The sequence below is a fragment of the Sciurus carolinensis genome, chromosome 2, assembly GCF_902686445.1.
Source record: "Sciurus carolinensis chromosome 2, mSciCar1.2, whole genome shotgun sequence".
Lineage (NCBI taxonomy): Eukaryota > Metazoa > Chordata > Mammalia > Rodentia > Sciuridae > Sciurus > Sciurus carolinensis.
In genome coordinates this window covers 157,938,567-157,959,523 of record NC_062214.1, presented here as the reverse complement: position 1 = coordinate 157,959,523, position 20,957 = coordinate 157,938,567, and the positions used below count along the sequence as shown (strand labels likewise).

Here is a 20,957-nt window from a genome sequence, read left to right as displayed (position 1 = left end):
ATGCTTGAGTCTAAACTCACTCAGAACATATTTCAGTCTTTCTTCAGTGGATCTGGAACATTCTAGAATGTACCAGATAAACATTGTTCTCTTTAGAAGAGTTACTTCTATGCAAGGCTATCCAAAACCAAAACAAAACAGTAGTCCCAGTGCTTCTGAGGTCAAGAGGGAAACCCTAACCCAGTTCCCACAATACCACCCAAAATGTCCCTTGAATGATAGAAAGAAGTGGTTGACATTTATTTGTATATGAGGTTAAAAAATCTGCATGAGACTCGAGGCCAACCATTCTAATGTCTTTGTTTCCTTATTATATCTGAGAAAACCAGCAACATCTTGTCTCTAGATGGATTTCTGTTCCATTTTTAAAAGAACATGTCTTGGAATTTGCCCATGCCATGAACATATCTTCCTGGTGAAGTTTATCACCTGGCCATACCAAGCTTCATGGAAGCCAAGGAACAGTAATCTTTATTTTGTACCCAGTCCCAAATTGGAAGCTTCATAGCTATAGAAGAAGAAAAATGGACACTGATGGACAATAACCTTCAATAACCTTAAACTTCCTGGTCCAAGTTAATGATGCTTGTTAGGCAAATCTTACTTTGGCTACCTATTGATGTATCTTTTCAACATCTAAAGTGCTTCTTAAAACTGAAGATGCAGTATCTACTTAAATTATGTAATAAATACCAGCCCTGTTGTTAATGTCTCCAAGACCATTCTGTTTCTTCTAGCTTTAGAAAGGCATTCAGAAGATGAACAGCCCAGATACGGCTTCTTAGCAGTGACTCTCATGTGTGGTCTGGACCAGTGGCATCAGCATGGTGCGGGAGCTTGCTCGATATGCAAATTCTCAGACCTACCCTAGACCCACTGAGTCAGAAATCCTGGGAAGAGGACCCAACAGTCTGTGTTTTAGCAAGTCTGGCAGGTGATGCTGCTGCAGGCTCAAGTTGGAGAACCACAGTTGCATCGAAATCCCAAGGTCACTGTCCCAATCTCACAAACCAGAAGCAGTGCCATGTATCATCTGGTTTTCTTAGAGCTTTCTTTTTTTTTTTTAAATTATTTGCTTTTTAAAAATTTTTACAGACTGCATTTTGATTCATTGTACACAAATGGGGTACAACTTTTTTGTTTCTATGGTTGTGCACGATGTAGATTCATATTACCCGTGTAATCATACATGTACATAGGGTGATGTCTGTCTCATTCCACCATCTTTCATACTCCTGCCCCCTCCTCCCTCTCATTTCTTTCTTGACAATGGAAATTCCTCAACAAATCTATGAGAAGGATAATTTTCTCGTAAATTTCAAATAAGAAACCCAAAATCCCAAAGCCAGATAACTAAGAACAAGTATATCTAGACATAGTTTGACCTATCATCTATTTAAAAATTTTTAAACTTTATTTGGAAATAATTTAAAATTTGTACGCAAGATACAAGCATAAGAATAGTACAGGGGACGATCCAAGATGGCGGCCTAGAGGGAGACTGCACCCCCAGTCGCTCCAGAACCCTGGAGTTAAGAAGGGGAGGCATTGAGAGACTCGGACTGAAATAGAGCCACGGGTGAGTCTGCCCACTGGGTAAAGCTCGGCCCGGGTGGCAGGCCCAGATAGAGGTGGCTTATCGGAGCCGGGCAGGGCAGCTAGAGTCATCCACAGGCAGCCCTGCGCACTCCGGCAGTGGGCCCCGCCCACACAGCCAGCTTCTCCAGGTTCTCGGAACGGAACTGGCCTGCTAGTGAGAGCCTTTCTGACCAGAACAAGCTCCGAGTCCCGGAGCCCCTGCAGCGCAGTGTACTCCGGCAACGAACCAGCGGAGAGCCGCGATCAGCAAGCAGCCTCTGGGATTAGGGCAGGGCAGCCAGAGACCTCTTCAGGCGGCTCTGCCCACTCTGGCTGCAGGCTCTCTTCACGGGGCGATCCAAGATGGCGGCCTAGAGGGAGACTGCACCCCTAGTCGCTCCAGAACCCAGGAGTTAAGAAGGGGAGGCATTGAGAGACTCGGACTGAAATAGAGCCACAGGTGAGTCTGCCCACTGGGTAAAGCTCGGCCCGGGTGGCAGGCCCAGATAGAGGTGGCTTATTGGAACCGGGCAGGGCAGCTAGAGTCTTCCCAAGGTAGCCTTCCACACTCCGGCAGTGGGCTCCTCCCACATGACCAGCTGCACGGCGCAGGCCCACAGTGAGAGCATTTCCGCACAGAGCCAGTTCCAAACCGTGGAACCAGTAGGGGGCTAGGGGCAGTTTTCTTCGGATGAGCTGCTTTATCAGATTCCTCCAAGACATCAGGCTACTGAAGGCTGGGAGGTGATACACTGGAAATCTACCGGGACACTATAAGCCAGTAGCGGAAAACTGCAATATCTCAGGGTCCCACTGACAACTGACCAATATGAGAAAACAAGGGAAGAAAATGTCCCAAACAAACCTAGATACTACATCAATAAAACCCAATGACAGCACAGCAGAAGAAATGTCAGAAAGGGAGTTCAGAATGTACGTAATTAAAACGATCAGGGAAGCTAATGAGGAGATGAAAGAGCAAATGCAGGCATTGAAGGAGGAGATGAAAGAGCAAATGCAGGCATTAAATGATCGCACCAATCAACAGTTAAAAGACCAAATACGGGAAGCAAGAGATCATTTCAATAAAGAGTTAGAGATACTGAAAAAAAAACAAACTGCAATACTTGAAATGAAGGAAACAATAAACCAAGTTAAAAACTCCATAGAAAGCATAACCAATAGGATAGAACACCTGGAAGACAGAACCTCAGACATTGAAGACAAATTATTTAATCTTGAAAGCAAAGTTGGCCAAACAGAAAAGATGGTAAGAAATCATGAACAGAATCTACAAGCATTATGGGATATCATGAAAAGGCCAAATTTAAGAATTATTGGGATTGAGGAAGGCTTAGAGAAACAAACCAAAGGAATGAACAATCTATTCAATGAAATAATAACAGAAAATTTCCCAAATCTGAAGAATGAAATGGAAAACCAAGTACAAGAGGCTTATAGAACTCCAAACATACAAAATTACAACAGACCCACACCAAGGCACATTATTATGAAAATACCTAACATACAAAATAAAGACAGAATTTTAAAGGCCGCGAGAGAAAAGAATCAAATTACATTCAGAGGGAAACCAATAAGAATATCAGCAGATTTTTCAATCCAGACCCTAAAAGCTAGAAGGGCCTGGAACAACATATACCACGCCCTGAAAGAAAACGGATGCCAACCAAGAATCTTATACCCAGCAAAACTTACCTTCAAATTTGACGATGAAATAAGATCCTTCCATGATAAACAAAAGCTAAAAGAATTTACAAAAAGAAAGCCAGCATTACAGAACATTCTCAGCAAAATATTCCATGAGGAAGAGATGAAAAACAACGATGCAAATCAGCAACAGGAGGCGCTAGCCTAAAGGAATAGCCAAATAAAGGAGAAACCAAATCATGTCAAAAACAAATATGAGTCAATTGACTGGGAATACAAATCATATCACAATAATAACCCTGAATGTTAATGGCCTGAATTCATCAATCAAAAGACACAGACTGGCAGATTGGATTAAAAAGAAAAATCTAACAATATGCTGCCTGCAAGAGACTCACCTCATAGAAAGAGACACCCATAGACTAAAGGTGAAAGGGTGGGGAAAAACATACCATGCACACGGACACAGCAAAAAAGCTGGAGTATCCATCCTCATCTCAGATAATGTGGACTTCAAACCAAAACTAATCAGAAGGGATAAAGAAGGACATTACATGCTGCTTAAGGGAAGCATAAATCAGCAAGACATAACAATCATAAATATCTATGCCCCGAACATTGGCTCATCCACGTACGTCAAACAAATCCTTCTCAATTACAGAATTCAAATAGACCACAACACAATAATACTAGGCGATTTTAACACACCTCTCTCACCACTGGATAGATCGTCCAAACAAAAATTGAATAAAGAAACTATAGATCTCAACAACACAATCAGCAATTTAGACTTAACGGACATATATAGAATATACCATCCAACAAAGAACGAATACACTTTCTTCTCAGCAGCACATGGATCCTTCTCTAAAATAGACCATATTTTATGCCACAAAGCTACTGTTAGCAAATACAAGAAGATAGAGATACTACCTTGTACTCTATCAGATCATAATGGATTGAAATTAGAAATAAATGACAGAATAAAAAACAGAAACTTCTCCAATACCTGGAGACTAAATAATACACTATTATATGATGAATGGATAACAGAAGACATCAGGAGGGAAATAAAAAAATTCTTAGAAGTAAACGAGAACAAAGACACATCATATCAAAATCTCTGGGACACTATGAAAGCAGTACTTAGAGGAAGATTTATTTCATGGGGTGCATTCAAAAAAAGAAGTAGAAATCAACAAATAAACGACTTAACACTACAGCTCAAAGTGCTAGAAAAAGAAGAGCAGACCAATACCAAAAGTAGTAGAAGACAGGAAATAGTTAAAATCAGAGCCGAAATCAACGAAATCGAAACAAAAGAAACAATTGGAAAAATTAACAAAATAAATAGTTGGTTCTTTGAAAAAATAAATAAAATTGATAAACCCTTAGCCACACTAACAAAGAGAAAGAGGGAGAAAACTCAAATTACTAAAATTCGGAATGAACAAGGAAACATCACAACAGACATGAGTGAAATACAAAACATAATTAGAAGCTATTTCGAAAATCTATACTCCAACAAAACAGAAAACCTCGAAGATATCAACAAATTTCTAGAGACATATGAACTACCTAAACTGAACGAGGAGGACATACACAACTTAAATAAACCAATTTCAAGCAATGAAATAGAAGAGGTCATCAAAAGCCTACCAACAAAGAAAAGTCCAGGACCAGATGGGTTCTCAGCCGAGTTCTACAAAACCTTTAAAGAAGAGCTCATTCCAATACTTCTCAAACTATTCCATGAAATAGAAGAGGAGGGAACCCTACCAAACTCGTTCTATGAAGCCAATATCACCCTGATACCTAAACCAGACAGAGACACATCGAGGAAAGAAAATTTCAGACCAATATCCTTAATGAATATCGATGCAAAAATTCTCAACAAAATTTTAGCAAATCGCATACAAATATATATTAAGAAGATAGTGCACCACGATCAAGTGGGTTTTATCCCAGGGATGCAAGGTTGGTTCAACATTCGGAAATCAATAAATGTCATTCACCATATCAACAGACTTAAAGTTAAGAATCACATGATTATTTCAATAGATGCAGAAAAAGCATTTGATAAAATACAGCATCCCTTCATGCTCAAAACACTAGAAAAAACTGGGGTAGTGGGAACATTCCTTAACATTATAAAGGCAATCTACGCTAAGCCCATGGCTAATATCATTCTAAATGGTGAAAAACTGAAAGCGTTCCCCCTAAAAACTGGAACAAGGCAGGGATGCCCTCTTTCACCGCTTCTATTCAACATCGTCCTTGAGACTCTAGCCAGAGCAATCAGACAAACCAAAAAAATTAAAGGGATACGAATAGGAAAAGAAGAACTCAAACTATCCCTGTTCGCTGATGACATGATTATATATTTAGAGGAACCTGGAAATTCCACCAGAAAACTTTTAGAACTCATAAGTGAATTCAGTAAAGTAGCAGGTTACAAGATCAATGCTCATAAATCCAATGCATTTTTATACATAAGTGATGAATCTTCAGAAAGAGAAATTAGGAAAACTACCCCATTCACAATAGCATCGAAAAAAATAAAATACTTGGGAATCAATCTCACAAAAGAGGTGAAAGACCTCTACAATGAGAACTACAGAACACTAAAGAAAGAAATTCAAGAAAACCTTAGAAGATGGAAAGATCTCCCATGTTCCTGGATAGGCAGAATTAATATCGTCAAAATGGCTATACTACCTAAAGTGCTATACAGATTCAATGCAATTCCAATTAAAATCCCAATGATGTACCTTGCAGAAATAGAGCAAGCAATTATGAAATTCATCTGGAAGAATAAAAAACCTAGAATAGCTAAAGCAATCCTCAGTAGCAAGAGCGAAGCAGGGGGTATTGCAATACCAGATCTTCAACTCTACTACAAAGCAATAGTAACAAAAACGGCATGGTATTGGTACCAAAATAGACAGGTAGATCAATGGTACAGAATAGAGGACATGGACACAAACCCAAATAAATACAATTTTCTCATACTAGACAAAGGTTCCAACAATATGCAATGGAGAAAAGATAGCCTCTTCAACAAATGGTGCTGGGAAAACTGGAAAACCATATGCAATAGAATGAAATTAAACCCCTATCTCTCACCCTACACAAAACTCAACTCAAAATGGATCAAGGACCTCGGAATCAGACCAGAGACCCTGCATCTTATAGAAGAAAAAGTAGGTCCAAATCTTCAACTTGTTGGCTCAGGATCAGATTTCCTTAACAGGACTCCCATAGCACAAGAAATAAAAGCAAGAATCAACAACTGGGATAGATTCAAACTTAAAAGCTTTCTCTCAGCAAAGGAAACTATCAGAAATGTGAAGAGAGAGCCTACAGAGTGGGAGAATATCTTTGCCAACCATACCTCAGATAGAGCGCTAATTTCCAGAATCTATAAAGAACTCAAAAAACTCTACACGAAGAATACAAATAATCCAATCAACAAATGGGCTAAGGAAATGAACAGACACTTCACAGAAGAAGATGTACAAGTAATCAACAGATATATGAAAAAATGTTCAACATCCCTAGTAATAAGGGAAATGCAAATCAAAACTACCCTAAGATTTCATCTCACCCCAATTAGAATGGCGATTATCAAGAATACAAGCAACAATAGGTGTTGGCGAGGATGTGGTGAAAAAGGAACACTCATACATTGCTGGTGGGGTTGCAAATTAGTGCAGCCACTCTGGAAAGCAGTGTGGAGATTCCTCAGAAAGCTTGGAATGGAAACACCATTTGACCCAGCTATCCCACTCCTTGGCCTATACCCAAAGGACTTAAAATCAGCATACTACAGAGATACAGCCACATCAATGTTCATTGCTGCTCAATTCACCATAGCCAGATTGTGGAACCAACCTAGATGCCCTTCAGTTGATGAATGGATAAAGAAACTATGGCATATTTATACAATGGAATATTACTCTGCAATGAAGAATGATAAAATTATGGCATTTGTAGGCAAATGGTCGAAATTGGAGAATATCATGCTAAGTGAGATAAACCAATCTCAAAAAACTAAAGGACGAATGATCTCGCTGATAAGCGGATGAGGACATATAATGGGGGGTGGGAGGGGCTAGCATTAGGTTTAGGGTTAGGTTTAGAGTTAGGCTTAGGAGAGCGGCAAGAATGAAGGAAAGAAGGACTGTGTAGAGGGAAAAGAGGGGTGGGAGGGGTGGGGGGAGGGGAAAAATAAAATAAACATCATTACCCTATGTAAATGTAAAAAAAAAAAAAAAAAAAAAGAACACAGAATTTCAGCACTACACTTGGGGACTATTAGAAATGGTGAAATTGTTGATAAAATAAAAAATATAAATCACCAAATGAAACACATAAATAGGAAAAATGTGGAAGTATATAGATTAAGAAAAACATTTGTGTACATTGATGGGCATTAAAGCAGGAAGGCAGAGTGTAAAAAAAAAAAAAAAAAAAAGAATAGTACAAAGAACATCCCTACCACCTTTTACTTAGGTGTACCTATTGCTAATATTTTACCCCATCTGATTTATCACCTGCTGGCACTCCCACCCTTTTTGTGAACCATTTAAGGATAAGTTACAGATATCATGGCTTATTTACCACTGTATACCTCAGTGTGTAGTTCCTAAGAATAGGAATATTTTGCTAGCCAATCTTAGTACAGTTATTAACTTCATTCATCAGTGATACAGTACTTTTTGTTATCTGGCATTCCCATTTCGGTTTTTTCAACAGACCCTAAATACCTGTATGAAAGCATTTTTTCTCTTCTAGTACAAGAGCTAGGATTATGTAACATGTTTCATTATCATATTTCTTTAGTTTTCTTTAATCTGAAACATTTTGTAGACGTAGTTTGTCTTTCATGATTCTGGTATTTAAAAAGAATAGTCCTTTTTTTTTAAAATAGAATATTCTTCATTTTAGGTTTGTTGGATATTTCCTTGTGATTAAGTTCAGGTGGTGCATTCTTGGTTGGAACAATCTATTGGTGGAACTGTATCCCTCTCAGGGTGTCATTTCTGGAGTCACATACACATCTAATAATTTTGAATAAACACTCGTAAACTAGTCAGATTTTATAACTTAAAACATGTGTATATACCATCTTATTTATCTTTTTTTTTTAAGAAATCAAGTCAGAGGCAATTCTAAAAGAGTTTCCTTTTATTCAATTTTCAAAGAAATGTTTGAATTATATTTGAAGACAACAGATTGTTTTGCTTCCATCTTGAAATTTACTTGTCATTTCAAAGCAAGGCAGATGTTACCAGACAAGAAAAGAAAAAATAAAGGAGGGAGTATGAAAAGGAGAGATGGAACTGTATTCTTGTGAAATCTGCATGATTTAAATATCTAGAAACAAGAAGTCTAAATGTGTCAGTAAGAAGCATGGAGTGACGTGTTCTGGAATCTTCATGTTGGTGGAGTTGGGTTAAGTTCCATAGGTGGAGGAGGCCTATGCAGGGGTTGCTCAAGTTTACTTTCCAAAAGTCTGAATATCCTTCTTTGAATGTATAACTCTAAAAAGTCTAATTGACTGGGTTTCTCACATTTCTGGTGTGAGCACCCCAATTTTTCTTTCGTTCAATGTTTTCCTACATGGAAAATTACAGAGTGTTTTAAATAAGCCTTAAGCATATTTGGAAGAATTTTAGAAAAAGTTTGGGCTTCTACAAAGCATACTAATTTGTTGAAAAATGACTGGGCTTTGTTTCTTTAGGAAAGATACTTAGTATGCTGATGAAAAATTCCTATTGTTCTCAAGTTAACGGAAAAATTTCCATATTTTGTCCTAACTTAAGACTCTGAAAGGCAGAACCAATGAGAGAGTTGGCTGAGCACAAGAAGAGGGTGCTCATCTACCTTGAATTCACAGCTAGAAATGTTAGGGAAGTGCTCCAAACTGCACAATCCAGTCCTTTTTGGAAAATTTAATTCTGTACATCTCTCTGTTTGGGGTTCATACTGAAAGATAATAAAAATAGTTGGTGCTATATTAAAAATTTAAGAAATGGCTAAATAAGTGAACAGATCCTCTTCCTCCAAGTAATACTTACCGAAAGAACTTACTTCAGCTTAAAATTTTTTAATTATGTTTTTTGTCAGGATGGGCTTCTAGGGAGGCGTTTTCCCGTGAAAGGGCTCTAGGTTACTACATGCCCCTAGCCCATGGGTGTTTTGTTGGCCAGTGCGCAGGGCTCCTATGTAGTCTGATGAGCTTGCCCTCGGTGTGGGTGAGTCCTGAGCTATTTATTCAAGCCCAGGGATATGTGGGGATTTCACTGCTCTTCTAGAGCCAAAGTATCTGGAGTGGCCCTTGGTGGTCTTGAGAACATGCATACCTCCAGGATCTTTTGAAGGTGCTAATTCTGTTGGCAGGAATCTTTGTGCCTATTCTGCTACTGCCTGTCTCTGGGGCTGGGAACTCTCAGAATTCTCTCCCCACCCTCAGCATCAGGCTTGTGCACTGGGCAGATTATCCTGTTCCTAGAAATGAATTCACCCATCTTATGCCCATGCTTTCTCCCCCTCCTTGTCTTTTCTGCCTTTTCTGCAACATCTTACACCCCTCCTTTCCTTGGCAGGCCCTTTTCTTCCCTGTTGTTTCCAGCCACTCTCATATTCTGCTCACTTCCTAGCACTCTGAGCTTCCCTTTCTTGCTGTAATGTGAGAGAGAGAGAGAGAGAGAGAGAGAGAGAGAGAGAGAGAGAGAAAGAGAGAGAGAGAGAGAGAGAATATCATTGCTGCCAAGCCCTCCTTTTACCCTCCGAGGAATACAGCGTTCCAGAGGACACTTCAACCCCCTTGAAACTCAACTCAGGCTATTTCCAATTTATAGCATTTTAATAGTCCTGAAATTCTCAGACGCTCCCTTCATCCATCTTTAATACAAATTATATTTCTGTCATTGATGTTGACAAATGTGCATAAGCAAGTGACTGGAGGAGACACTAGATCTGGCTGATTTATTTCAATACTTAAATTCTAAGTATTTGAAATATTAAAAAAAATAGTCATACCTCTCTCTGCTGCCTTCTCCCTAAAAAGCAACTTTTTTTCTAGATTCTGTTTTATTTGATAACAAAGCAGATTGGAGAATTCAAAGCCTCTAAAATCCTGCTGCCATCAGCAGAAATGAGGAACCCAGGGCGGTGGTCTGTTCAGCATCCTGACGTGTGTTTCCTTTTCTACGCAGGCTGGCTACATGTCTGGGATGCTGGTGCCTGTAGGGGTGGGCATAGCTGGAGCCTTGTTCATCTTGGGGGCACTCTACAGCATTAAGGTTATGAATCGCCGAAGGAGAAATGGCTTCAAAAGGCATAAAAGAAAGGTATGGAACCAACGAGAGCAAAACCTAATCAGTTTCAGAACATTCTCTGCTTATCTAATTTGCTTAATAAAGCACACGGGGTTTAATGGTGCACACACAGTGTTGACGTGCCCAGTGGTTTGGATTAGCTGCTGCAGCTGCTTCCTGGCTTCGCTGGTTAGTGTATCTTTTAAAGTGGGCCTGTTTCTCAGCTTTGTTCTGCTGCAGAAAGAGTTTAATGCCTTTCTGTTTTCTTTCTCTAGCAGAGAGAATTCAACAGCATGCAAGATCGAGTAATGCTCTTAGCTGACAGCTCCGAAGATGAATTTTGAATTGGACTTGGGTTTAATTGGAACAGTCGATGATGTTGTTATTTTATTTTTATTTGGGGCAAAAAAAAAAGAAGAAGAAGAAGAAGAAGAAGGAAAAGAACAACTTCCTATCACATTGCTGCTATCAGGCCGTCAGTTCTAGTATCTGCTGGATAGTAGATTTTTCTTGTACTGAGCAGAAAAGGCATGCTGTAAACTAATTGTAACACACAGTGTTGGTTATTCTGTAGTGAACTTCCTATAACCATGGGCTGCAATTTATAAATACACAGCATACACGTTGTTCAGTAGGAATAGCTGGATTAGGTAGGGTAAATATTTTGTATTTTTCCACTGTCTTTTCCTTGACTTGAATTACCTGCATTAAGTGTAATGATTGTAGCCACCAAGGCATGCTTGACTTTGAAATCGAAATCTTAACAAAGAATAACTTCTCATAATCACACTCTACCTACTTGAGATTGTAGACTTGGGGGCTATGGTACATCCTGCATTTGCTTCAAAACCAGCATCAGCTGAGAATGAATAATTTTTTGTCAAGATCTCAGCACATTAGGAGTACATGTAGATTTGTATGTATCTAGCTTTATATACTTTATTGTTCTCATCTTCTATTTTATTCTCATTCTTGGCAAAGGAAAAAAAAAAACGCACCAGAAGTAATGCATTAGATTGACTTTTAATGTATGTTTGCTCTCTTACATAGTGTCATTAAGTCAAAAAAAGTCTTACATGTTTATCATTGTGAGATACTCTTTTTGTGTACTATTTGACTTTGCCAAAAAGAAGTGAGGAAGAAATCTCTGCTGTTTGGTTCTGTACTTGCATGACTGCTACCGTGAATAATTCAGAGCATTTCTTTTCCATGTCTGTGGTTTTGGCCATGGAAGGAGTGAACCACCATTGGTACTTTTTAAAGAAAAACAGACAATCTGCAGTAGAAGCAGGCCAGCAGCCAGAGCCCTAGTACACAATGGAACTCATGGGAAACTAGCCTTTCTCAGGGCATCTCACCATGGGGACGATGAACTAACTGTGTTAGATCATTTCTCATTTCCTTTGGAATATGATTCTCTACCCTATACCAAAAGAGGTATTCAGGTTACCCTATTTGAATTTGGGCATTTGGAATTTGCAGTTAGTTCAGTTTTGGGGTAGAGATTGATTCAATTCCATGGAAGGATAAAGGTTAGTAACAATAAGGTTACTATGGAGAACTTGGTCATATTCAGTGGAGCCTGTTCTATGTTAAGCTAGTTACTGGCATTCCCCGTAGCTACTGTTTTCATTTTTCCATTTGACCAAAGATGGAATTGAAGCGGAAAAGTGAACCAGTTATCCAAAGTTATATCCAGGAAGAATCAGCATGAGAACCTTCTTGGACCCAAAACCATATTACCTGCCTTCAGTTCAGTGCCCTTTCAACAAACTTTAGAGGGAACAGTGACATTGTAGAGTCCTTTTTTAAGACCAAGAGTGTAAGGAAATAGCTGCTTGGTGAAGAAGCATTTGTGCTTCTGTCTTTGTTAAATGAATAATGAATGATGCCTTACCTATTTCACTTTTACACAAGTTCTTTCCTCCCACATAAATTTAAGTATCATCACCAAGGAACTAATAGCAAAATTTCCTAGAATCCATTCTTGAATGATGGCTGGCTTACAAGAAGGCCTTCATTTAGTTATTTCAACTTTTTGTCAAGAGAGGTAAGCTAATGTGTGAAACTGAAAAGAAAAATGAAAAGTTCAGTAGAAACAAATGGAAGTTAGCCATTGACAGAGAAGCTAAAGGTTGGATTTAAAAAAATCTCTTTCAGAACCATGACACTTAAAAGTGATTTTTAATTTCATTATTTTCATGAGCAGAATCATCCTGATGTTGTAGAAGGGATCTTGTCTTTTTCTGAAAGCAACTTCTTATTGTAAGTGTTTCTCAGACTGAGTAAGTAGGCATGGGGTGGCATTGCTGTCTGATTCTTGTTTATAACGAATATGCAATAGGTTTACTTAATTCAGCAACACATGGGTGACACTAATGGTCACTAATGTCTGAGACTACTCAATCTGTAGGCTGAGTAAGTAGGCATGGGGTGGCATTGCTGTCTGATTCTTGTTTATAGCGAATATGCAATAGGTTTACTTAATTCAGCAACACATGGGTGACACTAATGGTCACTAATGTCTGGGACTACTCAATCTGTAGCCTTTACTTGTTGAATGTTCAAACTCTAGTATAATAAAGTCACAAATAACCAACACTTAGTTTGTTTTTCCACAAGGATGACATGCATGTGAGTTTAGGCAGATGCAGATATGTCTGTGAGCTCCTTTTGGGACACCCAACTATTAAAATAAGAACTGACTTACATCATAGTAGATTTCTGTACCAACTGGTTTAAATATCTGGATAAAGAAATGGTGGTACCTATATACAATAGACTATAATTCAGTCTTAAAGAAAGGAAAACTGTTGTTGTAACTCCCTAGAACATGCTAGGTAAAATATGCTAGTCACAGAAGGGCAAATACTGCATCATTCCACTTTTGTGAAATATCTAAAATAGTCAAATTTACAGAAGCAGAGGTAGAACAATGGTTACCAGGAACTGGGGGAGGGAAAAATGGGGAGGCATTGGTCACTTGGCATAAAGTTTAAATTGTGAAAATAAATAGCTTCTAGAGACCTGTGGTACAACATAGTGCCTGTAGTTAACAATACTGTGTTGTGCACTCAAAATTTTAAGAGGCAGATCTCTTTAAGCATTTTTACCATAAGAAAAGAGAGACAGGGGAGAGAAGGACCTGTGGGAAGAGACCTTTTCTTAGTCACACTATTCAATACATAATACTTGCCATAGTGGAGAGAAAAGAAAACCAAAGTCAAGAGAAAGGATAGAAGCTACTAGAAAAAGAATAGAAAGCCTGTGTGAAAAGTGTTTCTCCCTTACCCCTGATGTCTTTTTCTATAATCAAAGATAATATTATTCTTTTAAACATCCTTAATTTTTTTCTCTCCTGTAAGCTGTTTCTTTCAGTAGCTGCTGGCTTAATTTATATGCAATATTTGGAGTTAATTAGTATCCCAGGGTAACGGAGTCCCTTAGCAATGCCTTTGTCTTGGCTGCAGCTCAAATGTAGTTTTCCAGAAATACACTCTTATAGTACCTGCATCTCTTATTTGGGTAAAAAACATGAAGGAAAAATTAAAGCAAAGTTTTAAAACAAATTTAAAGGTGCTGTGCATTGTCTTGTGGCATAGTCAACCAAAACTGATATTTCATCTCATTATTTTATTTTTTTGTGGATTGAACCCAAGGGCCTTGTACATGCTAGGCAGGTGCTAGACCACTGAGTTACATCCCCAGCCCTCATAGATATTTTTAAAGGTTTTGACTTAAAATTTAAAATGTTATGGAGATGAAAGAAATATGGAATGGGACAATGAATTCTGTATGCCTAGTGCTCCCTGTCTCTGTGCCTCCAGATATCTCCTTCCTGTGGACATTTAAACAAGATACCTTATTTGGAATCACATCCATAACTTGGGGAAGAAGAATCCAAGCATCCACAGACATTGTGATTTCTGTGGATGTGAACAATCAATGCTCCTACTAGCTGCCAAAACCAAACACAAAAAAAAGATTTTGGAAACAAGATATATTATTTGGCTTGAGCTTAAAGCTGTATGGCCTTTTGGTAAGACAGGCTTTGTTATGAGCACAGAGACACCTGAAGAGGCAGATTACAATGGAAGAAAGGGTCTGCCTTCTTAGGTTATGCGAGATTTAGGTGACAAGGAAAGATGTACGAGTAAGAGAAGATGGAAGAAAAATGAAAATACAAAGCAGATGTAAATATGGCACAGAAACATGAGACTGCTAAGGGAGGCTGAAGTTCTGAATGGACCAACGTTTAGAAAAATGATAAGCAAGGAGAAGAATGCAAATGAGGAAGATCATTAGCAGGGAAAGGGGCCATAAAGCTACTCAAATCTATTTTTGCTTCCATCCTTTCCATCAAAGAAAATTACCTTACAACTGGGTGGAATGAGTATAGTTGGGAAGAAATTGAAGTCCAAGATGAATGAGGAGATGAAAGGTGTGTGGTTACTTTAAATGAGCTTAAGCTCAGTTAATATCTTCCTTAATTACATAGACTTCAAATGACTGAATATAAACTTCAAGGAATAGGAAATAATTTGAAAACAAAACAATGTTATTGACTTAATAAAAGTCCCATATCTGCACATTTAGCACCCCCATAAAACACACACCTCCTTTTTGGAGTAGCTATTAGACTGATAAGATGGGAATGGACTAAGAATAGATATCTAACTGTGTTGCTCTGATAATTATAAACTTTGGCAGTCAACGTGGCTGGTAACCTAATCCTGTTGCTTAATTTCTACAGGCAGACAACAACAACAACAACAACAAAATCACTGTTTGTTTTGTAAGCTGCTGTTGCATAAATTGACTGGGAGTATGATATTTGTTGCCATAGGTATATGAAAATCCCTATTAATTAACCCAAGTTTGTATTATGTGCATATGGGATAAAGAGAGAAAGAAAAAAAAAAAAAAAAAAAAGAAAGAAAAGAAGGGAGGCCGGAGGAATGGAGGAGCAAGGGGGGGGGGGGGAGAAATGTCCCCTATGAAATAGCAGCAAAAGTACGAGGAAACAAATCATCTCTTCTCTTGTTTGCATTTTCCTAAAAGCAGAGGCAAATATTGGTGCAGATTCTCAGATCTTCCACTGAGTAAAGCAAGGATCCTACTGTCCCTTCTTAAAAAAGCAACAGGAGCAGTAATACAAATGATAACCCCTAATGGTTTGTAACACAGAGTGCAAATTCTCACCACACCTAAACCTGCAATCTCCAGACCTGAGATTTAAGACAGTTGTTGTTGAAAGGTGGAACTTTTTTTAAAAAAAAATATTTATTTTTTAATTTTTTACAGACTGCATTTTGATTCATTGTACACAAATGGGGTACAACTTTTCTTTTCTATGGTTGTGCATGATGTAGATTCACGCCATTCATGTAATCATACATGTATATAGGGTAATGATGTCTGTCTCATTCCACCATCTTTCATACCCCTCTCCCTCTCATTTCCTTCTACAAAATCTAAAGTTCCCACATTCTTCTCTCACTCCCCACACCCTCCACCCCCATCATATATAATTCTCCACTTATCAGGGAAAACATTTGACCTTTGGTTTTTTGGGATTGGCTTATTTCACTTAGCATGATTTTCTCCAATTCCATCCATTTATTTGCAAATGCCATAATATTATTATTCTTTATGACTGAATAATATTCCATGGTGCATATATACCACAGGTTTTTTTTTTATCTATTCATTTGTTGAAGGGCATCTAGTTTGGTTCCACAATCTAGCTATTATGAATTGAGCTGCTATAAACATTGATGTGACTGCGTTACAGTAGTTTGTTGATTTTAAGTCCTTTGGGTGGGGTGGGATAAGTCCAAGGAGTGGGATAACTGGGTCAAAAGGCGGGTCCATTCCAAGTTTTCTGAGGAGTCTCCACACTGCTTTCCAGAGTGTCTGCACCAATTTGCAACTAGGTGGAGCCTTTTGTGGGGAGAGGATGGAGGAACGAAGAGGAATAGAAACAGAAGAATTGTCTGTTGGGGAGAGGTGCTATCTTGTTTTTCTTCTCAAAGTTCGTCAGTGGAAAAACAGTGCAAGCAAATGACAAAGGAGGTGACCACTTGGGTTATTTTATTACCTGGAAGGTGGAGAGGTCATCTGTTCTGGTCTCCAAGGAATAAACCTGGTATTGGGTCAAAAAGTTTTTTGTTTTTTTTTTTTTGTTTGTTTTTTGTTTTTTTAAATAAGCAGTGCCTTGTACACCTCAATATTGTCTTCCTAATTAATAGTTAGATTAAAGAGGGAACCAAAAACATTTGAAAAGTTTCTGCTATTTTAGGTCTCACAGTGTGGCCACAGCATTTGTGTAGTTTCAGACTTCTCCATGACTGGACAGACTAAAATATAATCTCAGGAAAGTGTAAGAATAGTATTCCAAGAAGAAATTTTGATACAGAAACTTCAATGATTATTTCCCCTTATTTCCTTCTTTATGTAAGAGAAAAAGGAAAGAAGGGAGAATCCCAAATAGTTTTGTTATTGAACCAATAAAATCCCAAAGATCTAGGATTTGGGAGTATTGCTTAGTGGTACAGTGTTTGCCCACCATGATGCATGAGGCTGTGGGTTCTAACCCCAGAACTGCCAAAAAAAAAAAAAAAAGGGAAAAGGAGAGAGAGAGAGAGAGAGAGGGAGAAAGAGAGAGAAAGAGAGAAGAAGAAGAAGAAGAAGAAGGAGGAGGAGGAGGAGGAGGAGGAGGAGGAGGAGGAGGAGGAGAGGAGAAGAGAGGATAGTGAATAGAGAAGAGAGATAAAAGAAACATGCCAAATGTCCTTGTGATGGGTTCGAGGATGACTAGCTATTTTATCTTTAGTAATCCAAGAAACCGTGAGTACTTGATAATGTTGTTTCTGAATTAATATTTATCAAATGCCTGCCTTTTATGTGTGTGAAGTGTTGGGGGAGCAATAGCACAAGTGTTGGGGGAGCATAGACACAGTCTATGACCACAAAGAACTTATGGAGAGAGTAAATGGACAGTTTCGTCCCAGGGCCACTATGGGATTCAGGAAAGGAGTATCCAACCCTGCCAAGAACATCAGGGAGGTTTCTTCTGAGCAGGTAACATCAAATCTGAGGCCAGAAGGATTAGTAGGGGTTAGTCAGGGAAAGGGGACCATGGGATGTAAATTCTAGCTATGAGAATCAGGAGAGATCATGGATTATTCAGCAATGGAGGTCAAATAGTTGGGCACGGCAGAGTGAGCCCTGGGTCTTCCAGGGCAGTGAGGAGGGGTGGTAGTGGGGATGATGTGTGGTATGAAACTTGAGGCAGATCCTGATGGGTCTTCTAGGTCATGCCAAGGAATTGGGACTTTATTTTAAAGGTTGTTAGAAACCATAAAGTGTATTATGCTGAGAAGTGATATGCTCAGGCTTGAGGTCCTGGGAAGACTGGATTGGGAAGGTTAAAATATTGAGTTAGAGATACCGGTCAAGGCCAAGGTTGGCAGGTGAGAGGTGACTATTGGTCCGGACCAAGGTTTTGGAGTGAATATGCAGGGGGAGGGTGGATTCTGGAGATGCTCAGGAGGAGCAGTGAAGAATAGGACTTGGTTATTTGTTGGATTTGAAGATGAGGAAAAAGACAATGCCTAAGCTAACCAGTGTCTTGGGCTTTTTGAAGTCTTTAGATATGGAATTCAGTAACCCGACTTTTGATGGAACTGATTCTGTCTTATCCTAGCATACTCAGGCCTGAGAAAAATAAACCACAAATCTGCCAAAAACTGTATAGACAACTTTAACTTTCTACAAAATTCATGCCTGAATGTATGCTCATTCTGACACTTGTAATAGTAGGTGTCAAAAATGACTTTAAATTTAATAAAACTTATATTAAACATCTGAAAACAACTCAAAATACCAAGTATCTTCAATTACTCTGGTGGAACCCTAGGTGTGAGTTACTAACTAGGATCTGAGTGAGTCTCTTGACTTATAATGACTAATATGACAGTTTATTATTTTTTCACATGAGAGACAAAGTTAAGTATCACATTTCTTGAAAAAAATTCAAGAAGCTTCTCTCTCAAGGCTGTTCCATATGGGGATGATGTCAGTGTTTGGAGGTGCTGGTTGGAGAATCTCATGAGCCATGCAGACCCCATGTCCCAGGCTGAGTGGTTCCTGGGGCCTGGGATAAGGGCAGTTGTCCTGGACAATTATCAAGTAGCTCATCTTCCTTAGTATATGAAAAATAAAGCTATTTTTCCTCAGCTGCAATAGCAACACAAGACTGGATTCTGGACATCTGCAGTGGTAACAGTGTGGAATTGAGGAAAAAGCTTGAGAAAGAATAATTATCACTTCAGTTCCAGTTCCAAAAATAACCATTGTTAACAATTTGGTCTATATTTTTTCTGATCTTTCCCCCTTGGTACTTATGATACATTATATAGACCCATTTTAATTTCACAGAAAATAGGTATTATAATTTATATGCTATTTTGTTGCCTCCCTGTAGCTACAATTTCCCATGGTTGTTTTAAAAGGAACAAATAAAAGAAAAAGCTGGTGCAAATCCTGTAGTTGTATTTGAATGAACAAACTGTTTCATCATTAACAAGATTTGTTTGGCATTTGATTATCTACGATTGACCACTTCCTGCAAGATGCTTCTGCTGATGTGTAAAGTTGAAAGGAGAAGTCTCCGAGAACAGACCATTCATGGGCAAATGACATGTTCCTGTGCCCTGAGGGATCAGAGAATACTTTCCTCTCTTTGCCTTTGCCCTCCAAGCAAACATTGTAAACTTTTATAATTAGACAATAAGAATGAATAACCCAAGGGTAGGTAATATGTAATATTGTGAGAAATATTGGAAAAAAGGATACTTACTGTAGTGACCTACATTGATTAAAGGCTTGCTTGGTTCAATTCTCTTGAATCTAATTTGTACTTTTGTGTCATTTATTATTTTAGCGCACACATATTTTCTACATCTGATTTCATTTGGGTGAAGATACATGGGCAATGTTCACTGTCATGTCCTCTCTGTCCTTGTTAAAAAGAAGAGTTGTGGCTTTTCTTGATCTGTTTCCTCTATTAAATCCAAATCTTACTCCAAACTTTGTTTCTTTTTAGGTCAGAAGGGTTTGTAAATCTGACTTAATTGGATTTATGTCTCTCTAAATAATGTTTTATAATTTTAATTTCATGTATTTTCAGAAAAATTGTGTCTTTAAAACACAAGTTAATGAAACTGTGTGGTCATTTTGACCAGAATCTTTGTAAGTATCTCCACTAGTCTGCACTCTTCCAAATTTCTTGAATATAGTAGGAGATGAAATTAGATAAAGTCCTTGACAAATCCCAGTGAACTTTATTCTAAAAATATCCTCTTGTTCATAGAGTGTGTTAGATTGAAATAGTATGGAGCAAACATTTGGCAAACTGCTTGACGGAATCTTTGCTGGGAAGATCATGCTCTTTGGGATACAGTTCTCTTCAAAGTTACGGTCTGAAGTCAATCAAAGGCAGCAGGGAAAAATTGCAAATAAAAGAATTAAATCTTATTTATTTTCTATTATAAATGATTGAGGGCCTTTTTAATTAGTGTTGGGGAATTGTTGAATTCCCCAATTCCATTTTATTTATATGACATAAAACTAGAATTCCAAAAATCTTAGTCAAAATCAAATTTATTTTGATTTAGTGATAATAAAATCATGAATGCTTTCCAAGCTCTTGCTGTGGGCCAGCTGTTGTACTGAGTACTTAATAAACTCACTGCCTTAATTCCCAAAACCCAATGAAATAGGTGTTCTAGGTCACCAACAACCTTACTGATGGCAGAAATCTTACTTGTAATAAACAATTATCCTTGACAGAAGAAACATGGAACAAGATTTGTTTTAAATGATTTGTGGATTTTTTTCCAGGCTATAGGAATTAGCATTGGTCTTTAGCCTTGATTTTGATTCAATTTTAAAGGGATTTAATTTTTGTTGCATCACATTGAACATTGATTTGGGGGCAGATAATCTATCTCTCAAATGGTCCAAGAAGAGGAGTCACAGAGCAGAGTGCTGCATATTGAGTCATATTCTGAATTGAATGCCTGTGGCCATATACACTCTGCTTCCACAGTCAGTGTGCAACATCAATCCAATGGTTCAGGATTAAATTTGTAGTTAACTTTTGACATTCAGTGGAGTAGTAGTTTGCAATTACTTAGCAGTTAATTCAGATTTATCACAGTGAACTAAAATAATTTTACAGTTTACAAGTACTTTTTGTTTGGTTCTTAAATAAAAATTAGAAAGATGATATAGTATTTATGTAACATCACAAGAGAGGCTGTACTCTTAAAATGGCCACATTTTAAAAGATGAGAATATCCTATGTTCATTGATTTCTAG

The 20,957-nt window shown here is 38.2% G+C and overlaps 1 protein-coding gene across 2 annotated transcripts in view; it reads left to right on the top strand.

Annotated features, from left to right (window-relative positions):
* Positions 1-15,949, top strand: part of Armh4 (armadillo like helical domain containing 4) — a 123,625-nt gene extending 107,676 nt beyond the window's left edge. For both annotated transcript variants that reach the window (XM_047542475.1, XM_047542476.1), the window contains exons 7-8: positions 10,470-10,604; positions 10,847-15,949. In XM_047542475.1, coding sequence (XP_047398431.1) covers positions 10,470-10,604; positions 10,847-10,915 — 204 coding nt within the window. In that variant the 3' untranslated portion in view covers positions 10,916-15,949. The remainder of the gene's footprint in view (positions 1-10,469; positions 10,605-10,846) is intronic.
* Positions 15,950-20,957: the final 5,008 nt, after the last annotated feature.